The 27194-nt window shown below is 55.6% G+C and overlaps 2 protein-coding genes across 11 annotated transcripts in view; one reads left to right on the top strand and one right to left on the bottom strand.

The window, feature by feature from the left end:
• The window catches only part of MEF2D (myocyte enhancer factor 2D), a 43127-nt gene extending 16511 nt beyond the window's left edge, over window positions 1–26616 (top strand). The window contains exons 4-12 of one of the 7 annotated variants that reach the window (XM_048928925.1): window positions 2658–2861; window positions 10335–10469; window positions 13165–13375; window positions 15156–15212; window positions 17489–17679; window positions 17963–17983; window positions 20547–20673; window positions 22666–22912; window positions 23999–26616. In XM_048928925.1, the coding sequence (XP_048784882.1) occupies window positions 2658–2861; window positions 10335–10469; window positions 13165–13375; window positions 15156–15212; window positions 17489–17679; window positions 17963–17983; window positions 20547–20673; window positions 22666–22912; window positions 23999–24326 (1521 nt within the window). In that variant the 3' untranslated portion in view covers window positions 24327–26616. Of the gene's footprint in view, window positions 1–2657; window positions 2862–10038; window positions 10177–10334; window positions 10470–13164; window positions 13376–15155; window positions 15213–17488; window positions 17680–17962; window positions 17984–20543; window positions 20674–22665; window positions 22913–23998 lie in introns of all 7 variants that reach the window. The other 6 variants (XM_048928924.1, XM_048928922.1, XM_048928923.1 and 3 more) reach the window with 6 other exon arrangements.
• On the bottom strand, window positions 2869–10032 carry LOC125685662 (extracellular matrix protein A-like). Of its 4 annotated transcripts, none has more exons than XM_048928918.1 (2): window positions 5595–10032; window positions 2869–5438 (listed from the first exon to the last, which is right to left on the bottom strand). In XM_048928918.1, the coding sequence occupies exons 1-2, from the start codon at window positions 7549–7551 to the stop codon at window positions 5341–5343; spliced, it is 2055 nt and encodes a 684-aa protein (XP_048784875.1). In that variant the 5' UTR covers window positions 7552–10032; the 3' UTR covers window positions 2869–5340. The 4 variants fall into 4 exon arrangements, with proteins under 4 accessions (XP_048784875.1, XP_048784876.1, XP_048784877.1 ...); XM_048928919.1 differs by having other exon boundaries at window positions 5907–10032; XM_048928920.1 differs by having other exon boundaries at window positions 6375–10032.
• Window positions 26617–27194: the final 578 nt, after the last annotated feature.

Below are 27194 nucleotides of genomic sequence, written 5' to 3'. Positions count from 1 at the left end.
TCCTGCTGCACTTTTCTACTGCCTTTTTTATTTGTCCTCCAGGAAAAACAAACTGGGCTGTCTATCCCTAATGCTGGAGAAGTGGCAGATAGCAGAACGTGCTGAACCGTTCCTACTGCTCCTCAGTCGAACAATAGAAAATGGCAGATTTTCTTCATTATTTGGTGATTAGGGGATAGGATGGCGTGAAGTGTCTTTGCTAATGACTTCAAAAGCTCGTGGCACTGCTCGTTTCCGTGGCAAGCAGCAAGCAGGGCTTTTGGGGTTGGTAAAGAAGCTGGGGTTTGCTTGCTGGGGATGTGCAGGGGAGTGTGGTGCTGCACGCACGCAGCCAGCCCTGTTTGGAGCTGCAGCAAATGGAAAATCTGTGGTCATGCTGGAGCCGGTGGCACAGCCCAGCGCTGTTGTGTAAAGCCTTCGGGATGGGAAAGCAGCATCTTGCTGCCAGCACCGGCAGCCAAGGCAGCAGGAGGCGTTTGGGGCTGTGGCATGGGGGTCTGCAGCCCTTTCCCACAGTCTCAGATGTGCAGTGAGCCTCAGGTCCCTGGGCTGGTTGCCTTGCTTCAACTCGCTGCTCTCCCGCTGCTGCTGCAGGCGGATGTTCCGTCTGGAGATGGGAATATTGTGGCTGGGGGATGCTGGAAACAGGGGGTCACCAGCAGAGCCTCCCTGCTGTGGCTGCGCTCTCCTGGTCCAGCAACAGTCATCCTTAGGGAGCGGGGAGCGCAAGTCTGTGTGGAGGGGACTGGGATTACAGCAGAAGCCAAACCCAGGGGAGGAAAGCAAGTAAGAGTCTCTAATGTCATTAGGGGAATTACTGGAGAGGATTTGCCAGAACAGATCAGACCATCAGTCCTTCAGGGCCAGGCTGCTGACTCTGGCAATGACCAATATGGTCTGCATCAGGGGAAAGGCAAAAATCCCCTGGTAGTGTAGGGCTGTGTGGGGCAGTAATTCCTTCCTGACCCCTTTGGTGATCGGCTTATGCCCTGAAGCATGAGATTTGATTACCCTCTTAGACTTAGAAGGTTAATTCTTTGAGATGGGGCGCGTGCCCACGTGCATCTCAGCCCCTTTGCGTGGCGCAGCGGGGTTTGGTGTTTCCCTGTAGCTGCTGGATGTGTAGGGCACACGTAGCTCTGATGCTTTTGGGGCAGGGCTGGTTAAAGGGCAGATGTGTGCTTTTCTCTGCAAGGAGAGCTGTGGGCACCAAGAAAAAGGATTGCTTCTGTGCCGTGCCCCTGGGGAGGAAACATCTCCTTCTTCTCAGAGGGATGGGGATCCTTTGGTGCTTTGGTCTGCATGTCACCGCTCAGCTTGCTGTTTCATTCTGGACAGGTGACCTCAGAGCTGAGGGGATCCTGAGAAGTTCAGGGCAGCCCTGAGCACTCGGTGGTTTGGGGTCCCTGGGTGCCCGCTGGCCACGTGAGCTTGCATTTGGAGCTGGGGCGAGCGATGCACGTGGCGGAGAGCAGCGGGTGAGGTGATTAGAGCCCAATCTCGTTACTGCTTAATCATCTTCAGGAGATGGCTGGCAGGGATGAGATGTGCTCCAGCTCCAGCAGCAGGGATGGGGAGGCATGGGCTGTGCCCTCACAGGTCACTGGGTGCCTGCTGGGCTGTGGCGACGATGCCTTGGGATGCTCAGGCTCAGCTCCCGTGGCACTGCTGAGCCAAAGTCTCATCGAGCTCCTGCCTCCACACCTCAGGCTGGAGCTGCTCGGCTTCAAGATCAATGCTGTGACTGTGGTCCTAAGTGGGATCGAGCCCTACCTTGCATGCAGGCAGCAAGGGAGCAGCCTTCCAGCGCTGCAGGGTGTCACAGCTGGTCGCTGCCTGTGCCCCAGCATTCACACACACTTGAAGCAGTGCGGGAGCCTCCCCTCCACACTTTCCTATTCCTTTCCTCTTGCTTTTTGTTGAGAGAGCAAGTGTTGCACCTTTCTCCATTTGGGGGTTCAGGGGCATTTTGCAGCTGCTCAGGGCATCCATGGGTGCTGTGAGCGGGATGAGGAGCCCCCAAACCAGCCTCTCCAGCCAGCTGCATCCTGGTGGGTGTTGGTGCAGACTGGGAATCACTTGGGTTTGGAGCCTGCACCCTGCTCTGGCCACGGCCACCTCCTGTTGCACAACTCTCCCTCCGTGAGATGTTCAGTGCTCATGCAAGGTACCAGGAGAGCAGCAAACAGTGCTGGCAGGTGGAACACGCAGCTCTCTGACTTCTGGGGCACAAAACTGCACTTCACACCTGTGCTTTCCAGGCTAGGGCTGGGTGACATCCAGGCTGCTGTGATGAGCTAGGAAGAGCTCTGCACTGCGAGAACATTCAACTTCAAACCCCCCCTCAGCAACCCGCAGCCCCTGAACAGATGGTAGCTCTGCTGGGGATTTTGCTGAAATTTATTTTCTCTTGATTTGGCAATATGCAATTTCCAATGCTGATAATCATCTCTGCGCTTGTGAAGTGTCTGCCTTGCGAGCCCAAAAATAGGCATCAGCACAAATCTGTTGGGCCATGCAGGAGAGGGAGGTGGGAGAAGAGAGCTTGGGATTGTTGTCCACTTGGGGAAGCTGAGTACAAGAGGTGTCCTCCTGCTGTTGCTTTCTTTTGGCTTCTCCTCCATTGTTCATCCCAAATCCCTTCTGCTTGCTTCCAGGTGACCTTCACCAAGCGCAAGTTCGGCTTGATGAAGAAAGCCTACGAGCTGAGCGTGCTGTGCGACTGCGAGATCGCCCTGATCATTTTCAACCACTCCAACAAGCTGTTCCAGTATGCCAGCACCGACATGGACAAGGTGCTGCTCAAATACACCGAGTACAACGAGCCCCACGAGAGCCGGACCAATGCGGACATCATTGAGGTGAGGCCACATCCACGTCCCCCTGTAGCAGGGCTGGGGCGGGGAGGAGGCTGAGCAGGATCTGAAGGGAACGAGGAGACCTCCAGGCTGATTTGGCATCTGTTGGTCAAATTTCGGTGCTGTTGGAAGCCATCTGGAGTGACGTGCTGGTTTACTGCTGTGAAATGGAGGTGGCTTTTTGGGTATTTTCCTGGTAAATCAGGTTGGGTTTCGGAAGCATCTCCCAGAGCTGCAGCCGGCCCTGTGAACTGTGTCATTTGTACACAGTGGGGCTCCAGGAGGGCAGCAGCAGCTGACACCAAGTGACATTGGCTGGGGAGGCCTTTGAGTGCCTCTCCTCTGACCTCTGCTCAAAGCACAGCCTGCCTCCCACTGGGTTGATGGAGTTGCCTTTAGTGAATCCTATCTGACCCAGCTCTGTGGCAGGGATGACGAGGGCATAGCATCCAGCCCTTGCTGAGGCTGGCGACCCCACAGCTCCCTCCAAACCAGCAGCCTTGTTCTCAGACACCCCACTCCGGCCATCCCCACCGCATCCTCCTCGTTCCCATGTCCCGTTCTGGAGCACAGGATGCTCGCTAAGCTCCCCAGCCGCATCGTGGCGATGATGTGACAGAACCACGCGTGTGTCACTCAGCAGCTGCAAGCTGTGTGTGGGCAGCTCCCTTTACGCATGGGCAAATTCAGACAAACGCGAGGGCTGCCTGGGTAATTATTGACATTATGGGCGGGCATCAATTAGCACCGGTGGAACCGTTAGTCACTTTGGGGCTTGCGTGGCGAGGATGCTGCAGACCGTCCTCTCCTGCCACTTGGACCTGCGATTTGTGCCTTTGAAGCCCTCCGGTGCAATGCAGCCACCTCAGGCAGTGAGCTCAGGCTTTGATTTCATCAAGAAAAAACCAGGCAATCCCACAACCTAGCTCAAAAAATCTGGCTTTTTTTTGGGTTCTTTGGTTGTTTTGGTTTTTTTTTTCCACCTCCCTGAAGCGTCTCTTTGTGAGCGCTTTGAACCAACGTCCGCTGCGCTCCTCCTCAGCACCGAGCAGCCAACAAGCAGCTGTCTGTTGACCTTCCTAATTGTTCAGAATGCTCTTTCTGGATGTTATTTGAGGCACTGGTTGTAGCCTTATCCTGGGAACAGCAGGGCCTCATGCACCTCAGTTGCTGCATTTCACAGCCACGGTTCCCTGCCTCGCTCGTCGATGCAACCTTGCCCAGCCTCCCCAGGATGCTCATACTGGAGCTCGCAGCATCGAACAGATTTGTCTCAGCCTAAAAATACCATAAACATTTTGGGCAGCATTCTCTGTTCCCTTATGGTCCAAGATGCAAACACTCCCAAGCCGACAAGTTACACGCAGTCCTTGGCACCCAAAGAAATGCTGTGTTTGCACCACATGAAAAGATGAATCTGCATCCAAAGCTGGAGAGAGGAGCATGGGAAGCGGAAGGACACTGGCGGATGGTGGGGAGAGGAGCCGAGGCTCAGCATGTCTAGCCAGCAGAGCTGCTGTCATCTGCTCCGAGATCCTGTTCAGGCGGGTTCAAAGCCACTCAGGCATCCATCCTCGTCCTCATCCCTTCTCCTTGTGTGCAACAGGGCTTGGGCTGCTCCAGGGTGTTTCTGTTTTCTATTCCGAACCCTGCTAGGACCCTTCCTGATCGTGGAGTTGGCTGGACTCAGACTGGGTCTCACTAGAGCCCCAGTTCTGTGCAGGTTATTGGTGTCTCATCTGTCAGATCTTCACAGCATGTCTTCTCCTTGGAGGTTCAGGTCATGGTGGGAGGCTTGGCAAACACAGCAGTGGGGTCAGGATCCTGCTCTACCCTATGGGCAAGGGATGAAGCTGATTGTGAGGTCTGCGTTTTGTTTGGAGATGTTTGAGTGGCTGAAGGGGTGGCTGCCTCTGTGTGACACCCGTCTCCCATTCCAGTAGGAGAGACACAGCCCTGTGTGCCTCCAGAAGCACTTCAGGGGTATGAGGAGGGGGTGACACAGGCCTGAATCCCTTGCACAGCACAGCAGACAGCAGTGGAGCTTTGCACAGGGATTGGAGCAGTGGGGCCTTGCATGGCACAGAGACTCAGGGCTGGCACCAATGGAGCTGTGTGTGGCACAGGGATTCAGATCTGGTGGCAGTGGGGCTTTGCATGGCACAGGGATTCAGCTTGCAGCAGTGGAGCCTTGCATGGCACAGGGATTCAGATCTGGTGGCAGTGGGGCTTTGCATGGCACAGGGATTCAGCTTGCAGCAGTGGAGCCTTGCATGGCACAGGGATTCAGATCTGGTGGCAGTGGGGCTTTGCATGGCACAGGGATTCAGCTTGCAGCAGTGGAGCCTTGCATGGCACAGGGATTCAGATCTGGTGGCAGTGGGACTTTGCATGGCACAGGGACTCAGCTTGCAGCAGTGGAGCCTTGCATGGCACAGGAATTCAGATCTGGTGGCAGTGGGGCTTTGCACGGCGCAGGGACTCAGCAGATAGCAGTGAAGCCTTGCATGGCACAGGGATTCAGCAGACAGGAGTGAAGCCTTGCATGGCACAGGGATTCAGATCTGGTGGCAGTGGAGCCTTGCATGGCACAGGGATTCAGCAGACAGCAGTGAAGCCTTGCGTGGCACAGGGATTCAGATCTGGTGGCAGTGGGGCTTTGCATAGCACAGGGATTCAGCTTGCAGCAGTGAAGCCTTGCATGGCACAGGGATTCAGATCTGGTGGCAGTGGGACTTTGCATGGCACAGGGACTCAGCTTGCAGCAGTGGAGCCTTGCATGGCACAGGGATTCAGATCTGGTGGCAGTGGGGCTTTGCATAGCACAGGGATTCAGCTTGCAGCAGTGGAGCCTTGCATGGCACAGGGATTCAGATCTGGTGGCAGTGGGGCTTTGCACGGTGCAGGGACTCAGCAGACAGCAGTGGAGCCTTGCATGGCACAGGGATTCAGATCTGGTGGCAGTGGGGCTTTGCATGGCACAGGGATTCAGCTTGCAGCAGTGGAGCCTTGCATGGCACAGGGATTCAGATCTGGTGGCAGTGGGACTTTGCATGGCACAGGGACTCAGCTTGCAGCAGTGGAGCCTTGCATGGCACAGGGATTCAGATCTGGTGGCAGTGGGGCTTTGCACGGTGCAGGGACTCAGCAGACAGCAGTGGAGCCTTGCATGGCACAGGGATTCAGATCTGGTGGCAGTGGGGCTTTGCATGGCACAGGGACTCAGCTTGCAGCAGTGAAGCCTTGCATGGCACAGGGATTCAGATCTGGTGGCAGTGGGGCTTTGCACGGCACAGGGATTCAGCAGACAGCAGTGGAGCCTTGCATGGCACAGGGATTCAGATCTGGTGGCAGTGGGGCTTTGCATGGCACAGGGACTCAGCAGACAGCAGTGGAGCCTTGCATGGCACAGGGATTCAGATCTGGTGGCAGTGGGGCTTTGCATGGCACAGGGATTCAGCTTGCAGCAGTGAAGCCTTGCATGGCACAGGGATTCAGATCTGGTGGCAGTGGGACTTTGCATGGCACAGGGACTCAGCTTGCAGCAGTGGAGCCTTGCATGGCACAGGGATTCAGATCTGGTGGCAGTGGGGCTTTGCATAGCACAGGGATTCAGCTTGCAGCAGTGGAGCCTTGCATGGCACAGGGATTCAGATCTGGTGGCAGTGGGGCTTTGCACGGTGCAGGGACTCAGCAGACAGCAGTGGAGCCTTGCATGGCACAGGGATTCAGATCTGGTGGCAGTGGGGCTTTGCATGGCACAGGGATTCAGCTTGCAGCAGTGGAGCCTTGCATGGCACAGGGATTCAGATCTGGTGGCAGTGGGACTTTGCATGGCACAGGGACTCAGCTTGCAGCAGTGGAGCCTTGCATGGCACAGGGATTCAGATCTGGTGGCAGTGGGGCTTTGCACGGTGCAGGGACTCAGCAGACAGCAGTGGAGCCTTGCATGGCACAGGGATTCAGATCTGGTGGCAGTGGGGCTTTGCATGGCACAGGGACTCAGCTTGCAGCAGTGAAGCCTTGCATGGCACAGGGATTCAGATCTGGTGGCAGTGGGGCTTTGCACGGCACAGGGATTCAGCAGACAGCAGTGGAGCCTTGCATGGCACAGGGATTCAGATCTGGTGGCAGTGGGGCTTTGCATGGCACAGGGACTCAGCAGACAGCAGTGGAGCCTTGCATGGCACAGGGATTCAGATCTGGTGGCAGTGGGGCTTTGCATGGCACAGGGATTCAGCTTGCAGCAGTGAAGCCTTGCATGGCACAGGGATTCAGATCTGGTGGCAGTGGGGCTTTGCATGGCACAGGGATTCAGCTTGCAGCAGTGAAGCCTTGCATGGCACAGGGATTCAGATCTGGTGGCAGTGGGGCTTTGCATGGCACAGGGATTCAGCTTGCAGCAGTGGAGCCTTGCATGGCACAGGGATTCAGATCTGGTGGCAGTGGGGCTTTGCATGGCACAGGGATTCAGCTTGCAGCAGTGGAGCCTTGCATGGCACAGGGATTCAGATCTGGTGGCAGTGGGACTTTGCATGGCACAGGGACTCAGCTTGCAGCAGTGGAGCCTTGCATGGCACAGGGATTCAGATCTGGTGGCAGTGGGGCTTTGCATGGCACAGGGATTCAGCTTGCAGCAGTGAAGCCTTGCATGGCACAGGGATTCAGATCTGGTGGCAGCGGAGCCTTGCATGGCACAGGGATTCGGGGTTGGCAGCAGTGAAGCCAAGCTCTTGGGATGAGGCACTCAGTGCAGCAGGAGGGGTTTGAGCCCCTCCGCTCCCTGCCTAGCCTCAGTCCTGACTGCTGCAAGCTTTTAAGTCTGAGAAAATCTCTCTGACTGCAGTGAGGGGGAGAAAAGGGGGGGGGGTCCTTAATCGCAGGGCCCGGCCGAGGCCTCAGACAGGCACGCTGAGTGCCACGTGCGCGCCCGGCTGCGGATCACGCCGGCTTTGCTCCTCGCTGTCGCTTCTCGTTTCCCGAAGCCCAGCTGATGTGCCAGCTCCTGGTGAGGGACGGGGACGGGGCAGGGCTGTGGGGATGCTCCAGGTCAGGCAGCGCATCCTCTGCTTTCCCTGGCTGTGTGGCTGGCTCCTGCTTTGCTTCCCAGTTCCGTTGCTGCAGGAGGTGCAGGGGCGCCGTGTCCTGATCGTTTCCATCCTTCCCCAAAGTCAGGAGTTGCTTAAATTGCAGCCACCCTCCTTTAAGGGAAGTCGGCTGCATCCTGGCCGAGCATCGCTTCCTCTCACATGCTAAGGGTTTCCTGCTGCTCTCCCACCCTCCTCGGGTTAAAACCCGCTCCTGAACAGGGTGTCAGCAGCCACCAAACCAGGAAAAGGCTTTATTTGTCTTTTTCCTTTGTGAGGTGATGTCCTCACCCTGGTTTTATCCTTTGGCGTTTTTTTCAGGTGAAGAAACTCAGTTGAAATGGGCTTTTAAGTGAGAAGAGGTCGTTTTCCCTTGCGTTTTCAGCGCTGTAGGTTTTAGGAAGGAGGGATTTCCTTTAAGTTTTGTGAACAGAGATGGGTGGGACAGCTGGCCACGGTGAGGAGAAACACCACAGCATGGGCACAGCCCCTTATTAGACACCAGAGAGTCTCCCCAGCACAGCTCCTGCTGCACGCATCTGTAGGAAACACAGCTTCATTGCTTCCATGGCTCATGGAACAATGTTTTCCACTTTGCCTCTGAAAGAGAAAGAGACAGGGGGGAGGAAAATCTCTTTTTTAAGCAAGGAGGGAGACTCAACTTTCCAGCTGCCTCGGCGAAACAAAAGATTTGGGGAAAGAATTTTGCAAAAAATACAGCTTCCAAAAAAAGGCAAAGCCGGTCCCTTCCCCACTGCAAGAGCATGGCACGTTTTTTTTGCCTGCGTCGTACGAAATGCAAACAAGGGCAGTGGACAGAAATAGCAAAACAACTGGGAAGAATCCTCAGGAGCCTTCAAAGAGTGGCCTTGAGAACCAACCTTTGGCTCAGCCTTCAAGTTGAGCCCCAGCTCTGGTGTCCGGGCAGCACGGGTTGCATTTGCTGCCAGCCGTGCCAATAGAGCGCGTTCTGCTGGAGCTGCCCCTCCTGTGTGAAGGGGAAAGAAATGGCAGCAATAAGCAGGATTTGGGGGGGATGGCAGCACCAAGTGGGGCTTCACCCCCCCATCTCCCCATCTGTAAAGACATCACTGTGGGTGCAATCCAAAGGAAGAGCGTGAAATTGGGGTGGTGAAGCGCGCGTTCTGAAAGCCTTGTTTCCTTTTGGAGAGGTGATGTCAGAATCTGCTGGTTTTCCTTGCTGCTGCTGCTGAATTTACCATGTGAGCACCATGGCTGGCAAAATGGTTTCTGCAAGCCTGGATGATGTCAGAAGTGGCTGATGTTGAAGCATGGGTGCAAAGATGGAGGGGTTTCAGGTGGAAGGAGGGGAGCTTGCTGGGATGGCAGTGGGAGGCAAAGAGCTCCTGGTTGCACTGCCTGCATGGCTCCAGGTAGAGCAGAACGGCTCCAGGATGTTTTGGCCTTGAAGCAGAGATGTTTATAGCTGTTTAGGAAGGGAAGAGGAGAATTGTCAAGGCCTTTATTTTTCCCCCTTCTGAATTTGGCATGAAAAGAGATCAAGAATTCCAGGAAATTCTGTAGCTTCGACTTAAAAAAAAAAAAAATTGGCAAGTGATGGTTCCATAATAACGCCTAATTGCTTTTGGTATTTTGAAAATAAGATGATTAAATGTGCACGCGTAGCACAGGCTGCAGATTGGCTTCTGCTGTGTGAAAAGAGGGACTTTTTGCTCAAACCCTGCTTGGGTTTTTTGCTGAGTGCCCATCCTGCCAAGCTCCTGCATAAGGGAGCGCAGGCGATAGGACCTGTGTCTGCTTTTTGGCCCTGTTTCCTATGGGCAAAAACATCTTAGCTATTATTTCTAGCAGGAGGGTGCATCCCATCCTCGAGGTTCACTTCCCCTCCTTGTCATCGTGCTGACTGGAGGTGACAAAACCCTCATCTGAGCTCGTATGGGTCCAAATTCAGCACCAGCACACGCTGCTCTTTTGAGATCTAGGCAGTTTTTCCCTCCATCCATCCGTCTGTCCATCCGTCCCTATCATTTAATGCCACCTTTGTGCTGCAGGGACATTCCGGGAGAACCCCACCAGTCTCAGGTCTCAAACTGTCCTGATTGTGTTTTCAGACGTTAAGAAAGAAAGGTTTTAATGGCTGTGACAGCCCGGAACCCGACGGAGATGACTCGATAGACCAGAGCCCCTTGATGGAGGATAAATACCGTAAAGGCAGCGAGGATCTGGATATCCTGTTCAAGCGATACGGTGTAAGTAGCTGCTCTGTGGCCAGAAAGCCTTCATTATTCTGTTTTTCTTCTGTTCGATTTCCCCCCCCCAACCTCGTCCCCACTCCTTCCCCAACACCCCTGCTGCCCCCTCCCCTCCCTCCCCCCCCCTTTCCCCCTTCCCCCTCAACGTCACACAGGCGCTGAACAAGAAGCACAGGGAATGCGAAAGCCCGGAAGGGGATGAAGTGTTTGCACTGACCCCGCAGACGGAGGAGAAATATAAAAAGATTGATGAGGAGTTTGATAAAATGATGCAGAGTTACCGGCTCGCAGTGAGTAGCTGGTGGCCTGCAGCCCCTCCCGCCCCGGCTGCCTCTGGGTGACGGGGGTCTTGCATGGCTTTGCTTTGGAGCCGTGCTGTGCCGTGGGAACCAGGGCCCTGAATGCACCCAGAGGGGCAGGAAACGAGGGTAGAAAAGGGGGGAAAGTGGTGGAAGCGGCACCAGGAGCTGTTGGGGACCCTCTGGTCTCCCAGCTGGAGAAGTGGGAGCAGCCCCCCGGGCGACTCAGCCAGCATCCCTGGGCTCTGGGTCAGGGCTTCTTCTGCCCTTTGGCCGTGAGTACTGGATTTGAGTCTCCTTGGCCACCCTTTTGCCCCCCATAAGGGTTTTTCTATGGGTTAAGAGCCCCAGGCCCCCGTGAGCTGGCGGGGAGGAGCACTGGGTCAGCCCACTTTGGGCCATTTTGCCTTAATTCCACCCAAATCCATCAAGCCCTCAGGGCAGCTGGTGGCCATGGCAGAAATCCAGTGAGGTTTTAGCCCGTGATCCCAGGCCCGTCAGCGGGGTGGCATCAGGACAGCGCTGGAAGGGATTTGTGTCAGAAGACGGGAGGGGGGAACGCGTGTCAAATTAGTTGTTAGCAGTGGGAGCGAGGGCTGGCGGTGCAGGCAAACCTCCTTCAGTGGGATTAGCCCCGTGTCACTGCAGCCATCGTGGACGCTGCAGGGAGCAAGGAGGCTCATATTCAAGGGCTGGATGCAGCGATAGGAAACGACACAGCCCCCTCCCCACCTTAAAAAAAAAAGAGATATCTGCCCTTCCACGCTTTGCAGGCCCACACAGGTTAAAAATTCTGGCTTTTCAAGAAAATTGGGTCTTGAAATCCATCTCCCTTTGGTTTTGCTGACTCAGCTTGCAAAGCACGAGGCGTTTTGCCTCGGTGGCATCTCGCTCTTTAGGGAAGAGATTTTGACCCCACCAGGGCTTGCTTGGGGTGGAGGCACAGCTCCATCCCCTTGCAGCCCCTGCGCTAGCCCTGGCCTGCCTGTGTTTTTGGGCAGGGGGGCATTCGGGTGCTGGGGGTTCAAGGCAGAGCATCCGGCTCCTCGTCTAAACCCCCTGCGCGGTGGGGATGGAGCAGTTCCAGCAGAGCGTGTGCTGTTGAAGGTGACGCTTCTCCTTTTTAACCAGCTGGAGTGTTTTTGTGTGTGATGAGAACTAACTGGGCTCGTTAGCTAACAGCAGCCGTGTTCGCTGTGGAGAGTCCCTCTGCGCTCGGAGCGTGTTTGCAATGGCTTTTGATAGAATCAGACATCATTAGGGGGCTTGGCTGATGTGTGCATCTTCTCCCCAGATTTTGGACTGAGGTGTGAGCCCATCCAGGCAGCCCCTGTGCCCCAGCCACCCCCAGGCACTGGTGCTGGGTCCCAGTCGCACGCTGGCCTGGCAGCAGCATGGAGACACAGGGGCCGGATGCTGCTCTCTGATCATCCTCGCTGAGGATGTGAGGCACCGGGTTTGCTCTTCATTCCCTCTTCTGGGAACGCACACACACGTGCTTACAGTGCTTTATTGCACAATGCTGCCACGCTGTTCACACACCTGACAAAACCTGCCAGGCTCCCCGTGGCCCCCCCACCTTTTTTTTTGTTTTGTTTTGTTTGTTTGCAGCTGGTTGCAACCCCTGGTTGCAGGGCTAGGGCTGTGTTAAGGCTTGTACAGCCCTGGGAGGGGACACGCCAGTCCCCAGAGCCCTTGGAGCCGTGCTGCAGCGCCAGCTCGGGGCCACAGGATCTCTGAAGGACAGGATGCCCTTGAGCGGGTGGGAGGGTTTCCAGCAGTGAGCCTGGTGAGCACCGTCCCTTCTTCCCTCCTCTCCTCTCCCCTTAAAGGAATTCAGCCACCAAGGAACAGCACCCTGTAACACCATGGTGCTGGGAACTTGGCTCCCTCCACGCCTGCTGGTGTGTTTGGTGGGGACGCTGGGTGTTGCCTGGTGGCACTGAGCGCTCTGCTTTCCCAGCCCTTGGCAAATTAAAGTGGGATTTTAACAAAGCCCCTGCTAAAGCCTCTAAGCAGGTGCCTGTTCCTGTTAATGAAGAGCAAATCAGTGACATAAGAAAGGCTGATGGGATAATCACGGTGAGTCTGGTTCCTGCGGGGACGCTGGTAGGTGAAGCTGGTCCTCGACCTGCAGACAAGGATAGGGCTTGAGCCGTCCTCCTGCTCCCACTGGGTCGCCTCCTCCTCCTGCCCCACAGCTCCTGGTGGTGGAAGGACAGACCTCAGTGTCACCTGGAGGGCACGAGGCGCTGCAAGCCTGTCCCTGGCACTCGGAGCCACTCTGCAGAGGGCGGTGCTGCAAGGGGAACCCGACGGCACTTCTCCCCTCTTTGATGCTTTGAGCTCTGAAAACGTGACGGGGAAATAAACGTGGGCCTAAAAAGAAAGAGAAAGCAGCCAGTGGCGAATCTGTGATGTGTCTAGGCAGACTCCGTGCTGTTCCACAATGGCTCCTGTGCCATTGCTGCCCCGAGATGCTGAGATGGATGGGTGCATCACGCCCCGTGCAGATGGAAGTGCAGCAGCGTGGAGGCTTGGGGTGGCCACGCTGACTCCCCTGCAGCCATGGGACGGTGCTGCCAATCCCAGGCAGGATCTGGCCCCCCCACCCCCTTGCTGGGAGCCTGCAAAGTGAGCACCTCCTTCTGCCTGCTCCCCTTCACCTCCTGCTCTCTCTCTTCAGTCTGCAGTGCCCACGCCAAACTTTGCCATGCCAGTGACGGTTCCTGTGACCAACCAGAACACGCTGCAGTTCAGCAGCCCGGGCAGCTCGTTGGTGACCCAATCCCTGGTAACCTCATCGCTGACTGACCCCCGGCTCCTCTCACCACAGCAACCAGCACTGCAGAGGAACACCGTGTCCCCAGGGTTGCCGCAGCGGCCAGCCAGCGCAGGTGAGTGATCCTGCATCCCCTCTGCAAGAAGCCCAAAGCTCCAAGCGACGGCTCCCTGCCCAGGGATCACCCTTTGCTTTTCCACATCAGGATATTTCACATCAGGCGGTGCGAGTGGCTCTGAGTCACCCGGTGTCTTTCCCAGCCCAGGTCTGGCTGCTTGTGTCCCAGCGCCGTCGGGGACGTGGGACCGCTGCCTAAAAAGGGCCTTTTTTTTGTTGTTGTTGTTGCCTCAGCCTGCGGTGGCTGCAGTTGGTCGCTGAGCGATTACTCACACAGACCTGCTGACAGATCCGAGGAGTGGTCCTTTCCAGCGGGGACTGGCGTGGGGTGGTGAGAGCAGGTTGGGGAAAGGCTCTCGTCACCCGCGCTCCCTGCGGTGAGGGGGACATGTGACCGCAGCCCGACTCTCCTGCGGTGCCATCATAAATAATAATAGCACGCAGAAAGCCCCTGCTTGCTATTTCGGTCCTTGCAGATGGTCTGTAAAAGTCGTTTGGGCTGCAAATGGCAGAGGCAGCGTTGGTTTGGCTGCCCGGGCTCTCTGAAAGACTGAAGGAGCTGGGCATGAGGAGCAGGGCCCCAGATTTCAGAGGAAAAGGGATCTTTTTGCTGGTTCCAAAGAGCAGCATCTCCCTCCTGCGCTGTGGCTCTGTCTGTAGGCATCACCCCTGCCCTCTTGCTGGCCTCTGCAGAAAAAAAGAGGCTTTGCTGTCAAAGCAGAGCCTGCTCGGCGCTTGCCGTTTCCATCCAGCTCACGAAACATTTGTTTCAAGGGGGAATAATTTTGTGGTTGCGAGCACTGAGGTGTTCCAAGTCCAACCATCTGCATTTCATTCACTCACTGCCTGGGACACGGAAGAAATCCTGTTTATAGGAGCCAGAGCCTTGCATGTGAGACAAGTTATTTCTTTTATATATATATATATATTTTATTTTTTTTTTAACAATGCAGTCAAGAGGAATGCAGCGAGCTGCGTTATTGTTTCCAAAGCAAAGGCAGTGCTGGCGTGGAGCTTGCTCAGTGCTCACTGCTGCTCAAGGACTTCAATGCAACCAAGACCCTGCTTTGCATCCCCATCCCCTGCAGGGAGCACGGTGCCTGCCGTGCTTTAGGGAACTCTGTGCCCTTTTGCCAAGTAAAGTATTTTTGGGACCACGACACCCATGATCACGCTTTCACATGGGGAACAAAACGCCTTTCTTGCGCGGCAGCATTTGTGCTTTCAAGGGCCTGCTGCCACCCTGAGCCCTGCTTTGACAGCAGTGGCTGGAGGCAGTTTCCTGTCTCGGGGTGATGGAGCTGGATCTGTTATTGGGCAGCCTGAGGCCCCTGCTTTGCTTTTCCCAGTGCTGTCCAAGCATTCACCTTCGTGCAGCAGAGCCACGGAAGGCAGCGTTGCAGCGGCGCTGGCAGTGTTAGGGGTGGTTTCCATTCGGTGCAAACGTTACAGGGCAGATAGTGTTTCACACTGTGCTGTTGGGGCTCATTTCCCTGCAGCACAGCCCCTGTGTACCTCCAGAAGGCTTGGAACAAAATAGCCACAGTGTTTTCCAAGCCGTGTGCTTTGGACCAGGCCCTTGTGCCGCCTGGCTGCTGCCCAAAGGAAACGGATCTGCCTGGATATTGTTTCCAAACCTGATCACCAGGAATGCTGCTCATTTTGCCCAGGACTTTCTCGCCGGGAATGCAGCACTGCTGATTTTCCTTTGCCTTCCTCCCTCCCCCAAGAGCGATGTTCAGCATGGCCCTGACCCCGTGTTTCTGGTTGTTTCATAGGGGCGATGCTTGGGGGTGACCTGAACAACACCAACGGAGCTTGCCCGAGTCCTGTGGGTAAGTGGGGAGTGGTGTGGGGCTGGCACTAGCAGGCTGGGCTCTTTTCTCTCTTCTGTGCCTCCATTTCCCATCACTAACACAGGAATGTGTGTTTTCCTTTCAACCCAGCACATTTGGGGAATGGAGAAATGCTAAGGAGGGTTTTGGCAGCGAGAGGCTTTGCCGGAGATGCTCCAGGCCAGCCTCTCTGCAATGTTCCATCAGAGATACAGGGAAGTGATGTGCTTCGTGGGGCTGAGGTCCTTGCTCTTTGGAAGAGCTACGAACCAAAGAGCTTTGGCTTTTGGCAGGCAAAAGAGGACCTGATTTGGGCTTTAGCACCCTGAGCTGAAACCCGCTCCTCCGCTGACCTCAGCTGAGTTACTTAACACCTGATTCCTCCATGCACTTGGGCCCTGTAAAGGAACTTTACAGCGAGGAAAAAAGCTCATTAGGGCCCCTTTCCACTGCGAGAGCCCCAGCACTAACTCAACTCAGACCATGTGGCTTAGCTCCCCGGCTATAAAATGAGCTAATAATGCCTCCTGCCCGCGGCTCAGGTCAGCCAACACGCAGCCTCTGGCACCTGCTGTCCCAGGCGAGCAGAGCCCTGCCCCCTGATTGTCCCTTTTGATGCTAGTTTTGCCAGAGGCTCACTCTGGAGAAGCCTGGCTATTGGCATTAGCCCCAGCAAAACCCAAACTGGTTCGGAAGCGGTTCTGCAGCACCGCCAACCCGCGTGGGGATGGGGTGGCTTCTGCTAGAAGGGAGAGGGGGGGGCTGTGGGGCTGCACCTCCCCGCCTTGCTGCCCCCCAAAGCCGCCCGCCGCCCCCACATCAGCTGTTGTGAGCAGCCGTGGCAGCGAGGAGCTTGGCAGAGCTGCTGAATGTCAGCATTGACGTCACCGCAGCACCGCAGCATTCCCCGCGTTCCTGCCGCCGCTCCAGGAAACGGGCGTGAGGAGCGGGGCACGGCCAGCCCTGCCTGCCCTCCGTCCACGGGGGGCTGCTGTGTCCCTGGGGCATCTCGTCCTCCTGTCCTCCTCCTCTTCCTCGCTCGCTCTGCGGGATTGAGGTTACCTGCAGCTTCTGAATCATCAGCCGCGGGTGGCCGCGGCCTGGATTCTGCAGCCATGCAGATTTCTGCTGTGCCACCTTGCAGCTGGAGGGAAACACCCTGTGCTCACTGCCTCCATCAGCCTCCCTGCGTTTGGGCGTCTTTGCGCTTTTGAAGATGCTGCATTCGTGCATTTTTCCCCTGTGCAGAGCAGCACGTAGTTGTTCCTTCTAGGCACAGCATGGCAGGTGTTTTACTTCATTAGACACGTCCACCCCAACCCCACAGCACTGGTGTCCTGCCCATCCACCCCAACTGCTGCCCACCGTCGTGAGGCAGCATACCTCGATTTTATGGTTGCCGTTGGAGCTGCACGCGTGCGCATTGATGTTGCTGCCATCTCAGCAACAAAAGCATCAAGTTTTAACTTTCCTTTAGGCTCTGTTCCCATCTCAGGGTTGGGGGGCAAGGCTGTGTCCTCGCCAGGTTCATCCCATCCCCAGTGTGCCTGGCCTGGGGCGGCAGTGGGCACCTGCCATGGCTGCAGCATTGCCGCTGCCAGCTGAAATGCAGATGTAGAGCAGTGGTAGATGTGATTAATAATGCAATCAGCGACCTATTTTTCCTGGTCTAACGTGCAGTGAATACGAGGGCTGAATCCTGGTGATTGCTAAACGCCTTTCTATCTTTGGGGCCTATTCATAAAAATAAAAAAAAAAAAAAAAAAAAAAAAAGCCCTCATCAGAACAGTAATCTGATCCAATTTATTCCCTTCCTGATGTTCATCAAATCTTTTCCTTTTTAAATTTTTTTTTTTTTCCTTCCCTTTCTTCTTTTTTTTTTTTTTTTTTTTGCCTTCTCCTCTTTGCACATAAAATCCTTAAGTGGGGCAGCGGGAGGAGGAGGAGGAGGGACTCTCAGATCTTCAAAGGGGCAGTGGGATCAGTGCGCCAGGTCTTCCGCTCTGCCCACAGCCCTTTTTTGCTGCCAAAAAGCAGCTTCAAAAGTGAACGTGAGAGCAATTATCCGCCTCGACAGGGCCCTGCTGCCCTGCTACCAGCAGCGTGCAGGGGTCGTGCTGAAGGCAGCACTGCAGCGTTGCGGTGATGCCCGTGGGCTCCTGCAGGCGAGGAGCTGCTCGGTGCATGGGGGTCTGCATCCCTGCTCTGCACACCCAGGACAGCTTCACAGGTCTCACCATCGCCACGCGTTTCACCTTGTGGCCGTTCTCCTGCAGGCAACGGCTACGTGAGCGCTCGTGCCTCCCCTGGTCTCCTTCCCGTCTCCAACGGCAGCACTTTGGGCAAGATCATCCCAGCCAAGTCCCCTCCACCGCCACCCCACAGCACGCAGCTCGCCACCAACAGCCGCAAGCCGGACCTGCGCGTCATCACCTCGCAGAGCGGCAAAGGGCTGATGCACCACCTGGTGAGCAGCGCCGCGTGGCACTGCCAGGGAGCTTGGCACCAGCGTGGGTTCGGTACAGGCACCTCTTCCCCGCTGTGCCGGTGGGAGCTGGGAGGATTTCCCTTCGCGTTTCCCTTTGCACCGAACCCACTGCGTGTCCCTAATGGCGCGCACGAATGGCACCCGGCGTGCGACGCGCGCCCCGGCCCCCCGAGCAGCCGGCAAACGCGGGGTGCGGCGGCGGTGGGTGAGGGCAGCGGGTTAATGGTGCCTCTTGGTTTTCTCCCCGTTCCTGTGCGGGCAGACGGAGGATCACCTGGCTCTGGTGAGTGACACTGAGAGTGCGTTGCGGTGGGGGTTGTGACCTGGGCCGCTTCTCCTGTTTGTCCCCGCATCCCTGACGGCCTCTCTCTGCTGGGAGCGCAGCATCGATGTCGCTGCCCCCTTCCTTAAAGGAGCTACAAAAAGCCCCTTGTTTGTAGACAAATCGGAAGGAAGGGCTGAGCTGCAGGCTGTCACGCGAGCTGTCAGGTGGTTCATCCTCCTTAGGGACTCACCCTGTGTGCCACACAGCCAACCTGGGCACTGCTGTGCCCATGGGGGGGCATGGGGAAACCTGGCCCGCAGCAGGGGGGGGGGGGAGTAGCATAGGCTCTCTCCTATTTTCCTATGAAGCTATTATTTGCAGCCTGTGTGAATCCATTGCCTGGCTCATCCGTGCACCAGCCCTTGTTTGTGCACAGGGGCAATTTTCTGTGTTATTTTTATGGCTTTTTTTTTTTTCTTTTATTTTTTTTTTCCTCCTTTCTGCCAGCAAAGTGAACACCACCTTGTTTGTGGCAATGATTCACCCTTTTCTGTTGCTATTCTGGTTCAGGGCAGATGGGCGACAGGTCAGCGCAGTGAGGAAAGGACGAGAGCCACTGTAGGATGCAGCAAACACAGCCAGGGAAAAGCTTTCCAAAAGCACAGGAGTGAGGCAGGACCTCTCACAGCCTGCGAGGAGATACTTGGCCAGGGCCAGGGCTGGCTGAGGCTTTTGCAGACTTGAATTCTGCTCCTCTCCGTGCCCTACAAACCTCCCTTCCCTACCCGAATCCCTGGCAACGTTGTGCCTCAGTTTCCCCACCTGCAGCCTCCAAACAGCCAGCACCTCCACTTCACCCTTCCCTCTGCCGCAGGGCATTGCCTGAAGGAGCAGCTGGCTTTAGGCAAAAATCAGCCAGGTTAGCATGAATAGCTTTAATTGGAGCTGCCAGGCTGCCTCTGCCTGTAGCAAAATGTGGTCCTTGCCCAACCCCAGCTGGCAGTGAGGTGACAGAATCCAGGAGGGGGACAGGGAGCTTGGCACAGCTCTGCAGGTGGGGGCCGTCTGCCCACAGCTGCTCTGCAGGCTCAGTGCTGCAGTCACCCACCTCCCTGCATCCCCTCCCTGCATGTTGCCCCCATCCTAGCTCTCCTTTCCCTGGGATGTCACCCGCCTGCTCTCCCCAGGATGCTCCCAGCCACCCCAATGTAAGCCGTGGAGCTGCTTTTAGTGGGGTCAGGAAGGTGAAACCCCTCCGTGTTTCTGCATGCCATGGGCTGTTTCCCATTGGAAGCATAGGGCAGGATCTGTTCCACCAGTGCACCACCATGTCACCTGGGAGCATGACTGCATGGTTTTGTAACAAGCCCGAGTGGCAGCTTGCCACTCAGGGTATTTTGCAACCTATGTGTGGCATCTTGCACATGTCAGCACCTTTTGCCTGCATGGTTTGGGATTAAAACTAGGTGCTGCCTTGCGGCATGGCGAGGCCACACACCTGAGACTGCAGGGGATGAGCTCCTGGTGATGGCATTTCCCTTCAGCATCCCTGCCCTATGGGGCAGTGGGCACCCCCTAGGGTGACTGCCAGCAGGGTGCAAGCCAGGAAAACCTCTGACAGCCTCAGCTCTTCATCAATTAGCACCCAGCTAATCGCCTTCCTCGGCAGCGTGTGGGTGCTGCATACCCTTCTAGGGCAGGGTTGAGGTGCTGAGTGCACCCCAGGAGATCCTGTGTTGGTGCAGGCACCCATGCCTGGCCCTAAAACTCCATGGCAGCCCTGGGTGCTGCTGTGCTGGTGCAGGCTGTGCCCCAGGGGATGCAGCAGCCTCGTGCCAGGCGTGCTGGGAGCTGGGCAGTGCCCCAGGCTTCACGGGGTGACGTGTGCCGGGGGTGCTGCAGATTAGAGGCAAGCCTCTTGAGTCTGATTTAAATCAGATCAGCAGAGGCAGCCCAGATTATCTGCCTTGTAAACAGGGCTGAAGCTGACCCGTAGATCTGCCCACGTAACTGCCTGAAGAGCCGTGGGGAGAGGCTGGCTTGCACCCAGATGAGCGCAGGATTTTTCCACCAGGGACCCTGCTAATGCCTGAGTCACCCCAACCTCGTGAGGTCATCAAGCCCAGGGGCTGCTGAGAGCTGGTTTCTAGGATGCCACAGCACCCTTTCAATCCTCTCAGTTGTGCCTCACGTCTGCATCTTGTGTTGGAGGCCATGGGCTCGCCCCTGCTGCAGGAGGAGCAGCCCTGTGCAGCACCAGGCACTGATTTCGTACCGTGATCTTCTCCCAGTGCAGTGAAGGCAATCGCACGCATCCTCTGGGAAATAATAGCTGGTTTTGTTTCAGCATGGGCAGGGGGGCTGTAAGGATTTGTGCCTTACAAACAGGCACCTCGCTGCTGCAGCACAGAGACGCCCTCCGTGCAGAAAACCCCCAGCCCTGAGCAGAAAAGTGATCCAAGGGCTCCCTGAGCTGCCAGCGAGCTTCACAGAGGTCGTGGGTGTCTGTAACCTTGCTGGGGTTTGGGGCTTGGGGTGCAGCGGGCCGCCTTGTAACAGCCTCCATTTGCTTCCCCAGCAGAACACACAGCGGTTAGGTGTCTCCCAGGCGACTCACTCTCTAACCACGCCGGTTGTTTCTGTGGCCACCCCGAGCCTGCTGACACAGGGGCTGCCGTTCTCTGCCATGCCGACTGCGTACAACACAGGTGAGGGCGCTGCCACCTCCTGCACATCTCCCTGAATGGCTGCAGAGAGCATCTGGTGCTGCTCACCGCTGCCAGATGCGGTCGGTCGGAGGCCAAGAGTTTCACCAGATGAAAACAAAGGGGAAACTCATTATATTAAGAATGGGAACTCGCTGTTGTATCCAGGAAGGCTGTGAGGGCACGGTTCTCATGCCGTAGCCCATTACGTGGTGTTGGCAGCGTGAAGATGCTTTTAAGTGGATGTTAATTGCAGCTACGCCCATCTCAAGGCTCTCTCGAAAGCTGCAAGTGATGTTGTAATAGGGGCTTAATGAAAATGAGCGTCAGGGACCCAAAAGTTTGGAAAGAATGCAGACCGTCCTGCTTGTAGGGCTGGTGAGGTGTGTGCTAGCCCAAGGCAACTCCAGCAAAGGGTTCTGCTCACCTGCAGCCTGCCCAAACCCCCGGGGGCACTGGGGAGTGATGCAGGGATGTTTTCCCTCATCACTCACTTTGGTGTTTGCTCAGAGAAAAAATTGGAAGAAATGCAGAAAGCTGCTCGTCTGGAAGAGCCCAGGATAGGCGTGCTGGGAACTCCCTCACATAATTAGTAGGTGTAGCCCAGGAGATGCCTGTTTGACTTCTCTCCCTGTGTGGAAGTCGGTGCGGGCCACCAACGAGTCTGGGTGTTGCTAAAGTCCCCGAAATAGGTTTTAATTGGGCCTTGCACTGCTACAAGTCTTGGTGGGGGGTTGTGGGGGGGGGGTAGAGCTGGTTGTTATCTTTTGGTGTTTATTTTCCTCCTGCAGCTTAGCCGCAGGCAGAGAAACCATTCCCACCCGGGCGCCTGTGGCTGGGATGTCTGAATGCCACAGGGCTGGCAGGGCTCACATCGCTACGGGGTGCAGATGTCTGCACCAAACCCAAGCCCTGGGTGCTGCTCCTTGTTCCTCCCACTTCTAACCTAGGGATATCCTCCCCGTGGGGCTGCTGAGGTTACAGGAGCTGTGTGCCCTTCCTTGCGCTGCTTGGGGTCATCAGACCTGGGGGTGTTTGCAGAAGTGGAAGGACCAGCGCTAGTGGGAATTCTCACGGGGTGAGAATGGGGCTGCTGCTGTGCAGGGAGTGCCTGCCATCAGCCTGCCAGCATTGCTTGCTGCCTGGCAGCCTCCTTTGTGTGCTGCTGCTGCTGCTGCTGCAGGGGTGGGGAAGCCGAAACCACAGGCGCCCAAAATGACAGAGGCAGTGGGGAGGAGTGGGGTGAGGGCAGATCAGCATCGAGCATCTGCATCCCTATCAGATGCAGACGTGGCTCTGAGGAAAGGGCTGATCAAAGCTTTGGCCATCTCTTGGAAGAGCAGCTTCCTTCCCCGTGCTGCGTAGCTGAGGAGTTGCCACCTTGGCAACTTGCAGAGTGTTGGGCTGGGTCCTCCTGCTGGGCTGTGCAGCTCCTTGCAGTGGGTCCTGCTTCGAGGCAGGCTCCTTGCAGCTTTGCCTCCTCCTATGGGGAGGGAGCGCCATCTGCTGATGCTCAGAAGCCGGTTGTGGTTGTGCAGAAGTGGGTCTGGGATGCACAGACTGAGTGGCCCTCCTGCCCCCCTGCTCCTTATGGCCCTGCGGGCAGGTGGGGAGGCACACGGGGGGATTTGGCACTGCCCCCTCTCTGCCAGCTGCTCAGACTGGCTGTAGGGTGGATGTGCAGATTGTAAGGCACTGAATCTGTCCCCTTCACCTCCGTGTGTGCATTTGTACATGGATGTCCATGGTTGTGTGGTACTGGAGAGAACCAAGGGCACTGCAGTGTTTTATGTTTCGGACAGTAAAAGCCTCGAAGCTGGAAGAGTCACCTCCCATGCCCAGCACCTCTATGAAACTGCTGAGTCCCTGAGCTATTCCCCAGAAAGGCACGGCTCTGTTGTACCTCTTGAGTGGGTCTCTGTCTTCCTGCAGGGCTCAGGGCTGGGTCAGAGAAGCCCTGACATTGAAATGACTGAAGAGCTCCTTCCCTTCCAGATTATCAGCTGACAAGTGCTGAGTTATCTTCACTGCCAGCATTCAGCTCACCTGGTGGGTTGTCCCTTGGCAACATCTCTGCCTGGCAGCAGCAACAACAGCAACAGCAGCAGCAGCAGCAGCAGCAGCAGCAACAGCAGCAGCAGCAGCAGCAGCAGCAGCAACAACAGCAACAGCAGCAGCAGCAACAGCAGCAGCAACAACAGCAGCAGCAGCACCTGGTTCCTGTATCACTAGGAAATTTAATGTAAGTGAAATGAGCCCCAGGGTCACTCTGATGGTACAAATGGTAATAAAATGATGCAGAGGGAATTGGGCACCGCTGTCCCAGAGGTGACTGGGAGTCCCCAGGCAAGGTCAGGGCTGGGTGCTGCTTTCTGAGAGCCATGGCTTGGAGCTGGCTGCCCAAGTGCAGCAGGAGCATTGCTCCCTTCTGACACAAGAGAGGAAGAGGGCATGGAGTAGGCATGGCAGATAAGGGAACTGCTAATAGTGGTCCTGGCAGCGTAGGGAAGGCTATTTGTAACATGGAAAATGAATTGCTTTACTCCAAAAAAAAAAAAAACCCATCCATGCAGACTCCTGCTGGAACAGGTGCTCTGAAATGGAGCTGGAAATAAAGCATCCCCACTCACAGAGCTTTCTCACAGTACTGCAGTCGAAATAAAGATTGAAGCAACTCGCTCTTGGTTGCGCAGAGACTGCAGAACAGAAAGAAGCAGGGACTGAAGAAACGGAGGAGTTCAGTGGGAGCCCTAAAGCCTCCGCAGGAGAAAGCTGCTTGCAACTGCCTCTAGCACGAGTTGCTCAGAGCAGGTTGTGCATTGCCCAGCAGGGGCTCCAGGGCGTGCTCCATCCTTTGGTCAGGAGCTCAAGAGCTCTGCAGTGCCCAGACAACCCCACGCTCTGATGGTTTTGCACAACCGTTGGTGAGGCTGAGCACTGCTGAATGCTCTCTGCCTTTGGGGTGCTGTGTTGGGGAGCTGCTCTGGGCTCCAGCACGGTGGGGATGAGGTTGGCAGGATCAGGTCCTGGCCTGATGTCGTGTTGGCAGTGAAGGGTGGGTGATGAATTCTGCGGATGGGCAGAGGGCTCATTTCTTTGGTTTGGTTTGGTCTCATTTCATGGTTGTACAGAAGTGGGTCTGGGATACGCAGAGTGAATGGTCCTCCTGCCCCCCTGCTCCTTATGGCCCTGTGGGCAGGTGGGGAGGCACACAGGGGGATTTGGCACTGCCCCCTCTCTGCCAGTACGATGGATGAGTAACGAAAGGCTTCCCGTTGTCTCCTCCTCTCCTTCCTCCCCTCCCTCCCCTGCTCCCGTGGATGCTCAGACAAGGAAGCCACTTGTCCCACACCACCACTTTGACTGTCAACACCAACCCCAACATCAGCATCAAGTCGGAGCCCGTTTCACCCAACCGGGAACGAAACACTGCCACCCCACTCAGCACCTTCCCCCACCAGCCCCGCCACGAGCCCACCGGCCGCTCGCCTGTCGACAGCCTCAGCAGCAACACCAGCTCCTACGAGGGCAGTGAGCGAGATGATCCCACTCGCACCGACTTCAGCTCCTCCCTGGGGCTGCTGCGCCCTGGTGGTGAGGCCGAGGGGGAGAGCCCTTCAGTGAAACGCATGCGGTTGGATACCTGGGTCACATAACGGGTCCCCGTCATCCCCAGGAGCGCCGCTGGCTCGCAGCGGGGAGGGGAGGGGGGGGGAAGGGGAGGATTCTGGGGACAAAAACGGGTTTTAGGGGTTGGGGTGGGGAGATTATCATAAACTGCCTGAGAAATAGCTTTAGGATTTTGTAGGCATTCATTCTAGCACAACGGGCGACGCACGCAGTTCGTACAGCTGGGAGCTGGGAGTTCCAGGTTGGGTGGCATGGAAATCAAAGGGAGAAGGATTGGAGCTGGGGGCTGTGGGGCTGCACTGGTGCAGCGATGCAGGCGCTGAGCATCCCTGAGGGCCTCCCCACAGCCTGGGCAGGAGGGGATGGTTCAGTCCCATGGGACAAGGCTGTGTGCTGCAGCATTGCTTGGAGGTGTGGGGGGAACACGAGACAGGTTTAAGGCTTGATCTTTGCTGTTTGGGTGAGAGGTGGTTGTGGACATCATCATCTTTCCCTGCAGAGAAGGGGGCACCGCTGCTTCCGGCCACAATCATCCAAAACCTTCAGCCACCTCTGCTGAGGTCCCACCGAGCCCCACAGGGTGCTTGGCTGAGGCAAGGCTGGTTTGGGAGAAACGGTCATTTTACCAAAAAAAAATGCTGCAAGTGTGTCTAAAATGCATTCCCTGTTCTGTATGGGTCGAAGCTTTAAGTTAGAAGCTAGGAGTAAATCGTTGTTATCTAAGGATTGCCACTGAAATAACGTCCTTAGGGATTTTGCCTGAAGGCCTCGGGAGGAGTGAACTGAGCTGCGCAGGATCTCTGCAGCAGCCTCAGCCACCTGGTTCAGTGGAAGGAAAAAGGGCACGAGGGAAGCAGGGGAAGTTCTGGAGCTGCTTTGTGGTGCCATTTCTGCCCCTGTCCCTGCTCAGGACTGTGAGGTCGGTCCTCTGGCCGCACCGTTCCTCTCCACTGAAGCTTGTGGTTGCAGAATGGCACAGAACCTGTCCCAGCACCTAACCTCATCCTGCACAGGGAGTTCCCCAAGGGATGGGGGCTGTGCATCTGCCTCCTCCCAGCGATCCCAGCAGAGTTAGGGAGGTTCCGGCCCAACCTGTTGCACTGGGGCGGATTGTGATGAAAATGAATGTGGGCAACTTAAGGCGAGCAGGCAGAGGAAGGCCTCTGAAAATTCAGATGGGAGCGAATGGTGATGGCTGTGGAGAGGCAGCACGGAGCCAACGCAGCCCCACAATCCCTGCACGGAGCTGAAAGAGGTGTGCTGGCAGCGACCTCCTGCTGAAACCCTTTGAAAAGTCCCATTTGCCACCATTTCCCCATAGGCTGATCTGGTTCCGAATGCAAAATGTTTTGGTGTTCCATTCCTATTGCGGCACGCCGGGGGGGGGGGGGATGGGCAGATTCTGTGCCCCAATCCTTCTCCCTCCTCCTCAAACCCTGCACGGTGTGCGCCGGGCTTCTTGTCCACACCAAGGTGACGTGGATGTGTCCCCACGTCCCAGCTCCATCCCTCTGTCCCAGCTCTGTCCCCGCGTCCATCCAGGAAGCAGCCACACCGCCGGCACCCTGCGTGCATCGGACCCAAACGGCAGCTCTTTGCACGGCCTCGCTTTGGAAATTAGGTGGGATTGACGACGTCTCGTCGCTCTCATTTTCGTTTCTTTTTCCTGACCGTCCTGCAAGACAAAATAACGCCGCAACCAAACGTTTTTCCAGCCCCGCAAAGGAGCGGGAGGGCAGCAGCGCGGCGCTTGGACGGAACATTTCTGCTCATTGACTTCACGCCATCTCAGAGAGCCAGAAAAAAAACAAAAAAAGGAAAAAAAAATACAAAAAAAACCAACCCAAACAAACCCAACAGAACGACCGTAAAGCATCACTGCTTTCAGCCACGCGGAGTTGGGCTGCTTGGTGTGCGCCAAGCTGTGCCAAACCGGAGCAGCGCAGCGCCAGGACTCCACAGCTCAGCACTGACGCCTTGGGTCGGCGCGTTGGGATTTCTCTCCCATCCCATCGTGAGCTCGGGGGTCATCATCATTATGCCCAGGTCATTTAATTCCCCATAAGAGTCCAGGAAACTCCTCCTAATTTTCAAAAGACAACGAGAAACGACAATCTTAAGAAACCAACACCCTCCTTCGTGCTTCTATGAATCCTTTGGATCTTTGCGGTTTTTCTTTCTCGTGCTCATCTGTACTGTTGACAGTTACAAATTGTGTATAATTTCTTTTTTAATTTGGATTTTTTTTTTGGCGTTGTATAGGGTTTAGTTTGAATATATATATATATATTTTCCCTTTTTTTTTTTTTTAAAGGGGTGTTGCAAAAAAAAAATAAGCAAAAACACACACAAAAAAAAAATTGCACGGTTGAAACGACAATAGTTAAAATGCTGCAGTTTTTAGAGATGTGGAAGCAAAACGGAGCTTATTTATTCTCAAAGGCTATAAAATGCATGAAGAAAAAAAAAACATTTGCAAAAAAAACCAAAAAAAAACAAAAAAAAAAAAGAGAGAGAGGAAAGGTGGGACCTGAGCAGAGCGTAGCGTTACGAATGGAAGACGGCGGCGACGGCGACAAAAATATATATATATATATATAAAAAACGACAAAACAACAACAAAAAAAAGAACCGACCAGCTAATATATTGTGTTTGGGCTCTAGTTTGCTTTTTGTTTTTAATGGGTTTTTTTCTTTTTTTTTTTTTTTTTTTTTTTTTTGGAGAATGAAATACAATCGTGTATATTTTCCTATGAGAAGTACGCACTGATGTGTTTCGGAAATGCTTATCGTTGCTTTACTGAAAGCGTGGTTGCTTCACCAAAGCCTGGTTCTGATCTGTACCCCCATATCCCCCCCCTATATCCCCCCCCTATATCCCCCCCATATCCCCC

This window comes from Lagopus muta, chromosome 29, assembly GCF_023343835.1.
Source record: "Lagopus muta isolate bLagMut1 chromosome 29, bLagMut1 primary, whole genome shotgun sequence".
Lineage (NCBI taxonomy): Eukaryota > Metazoa > Chordata > Aves > Galliformes > Phasianidae > Lagopus > Lagopus muta.
Note: the sequence above shows the minus strand (reverse complement) of the source record. Positions and strands in the feature narration are given on the sequence as shown.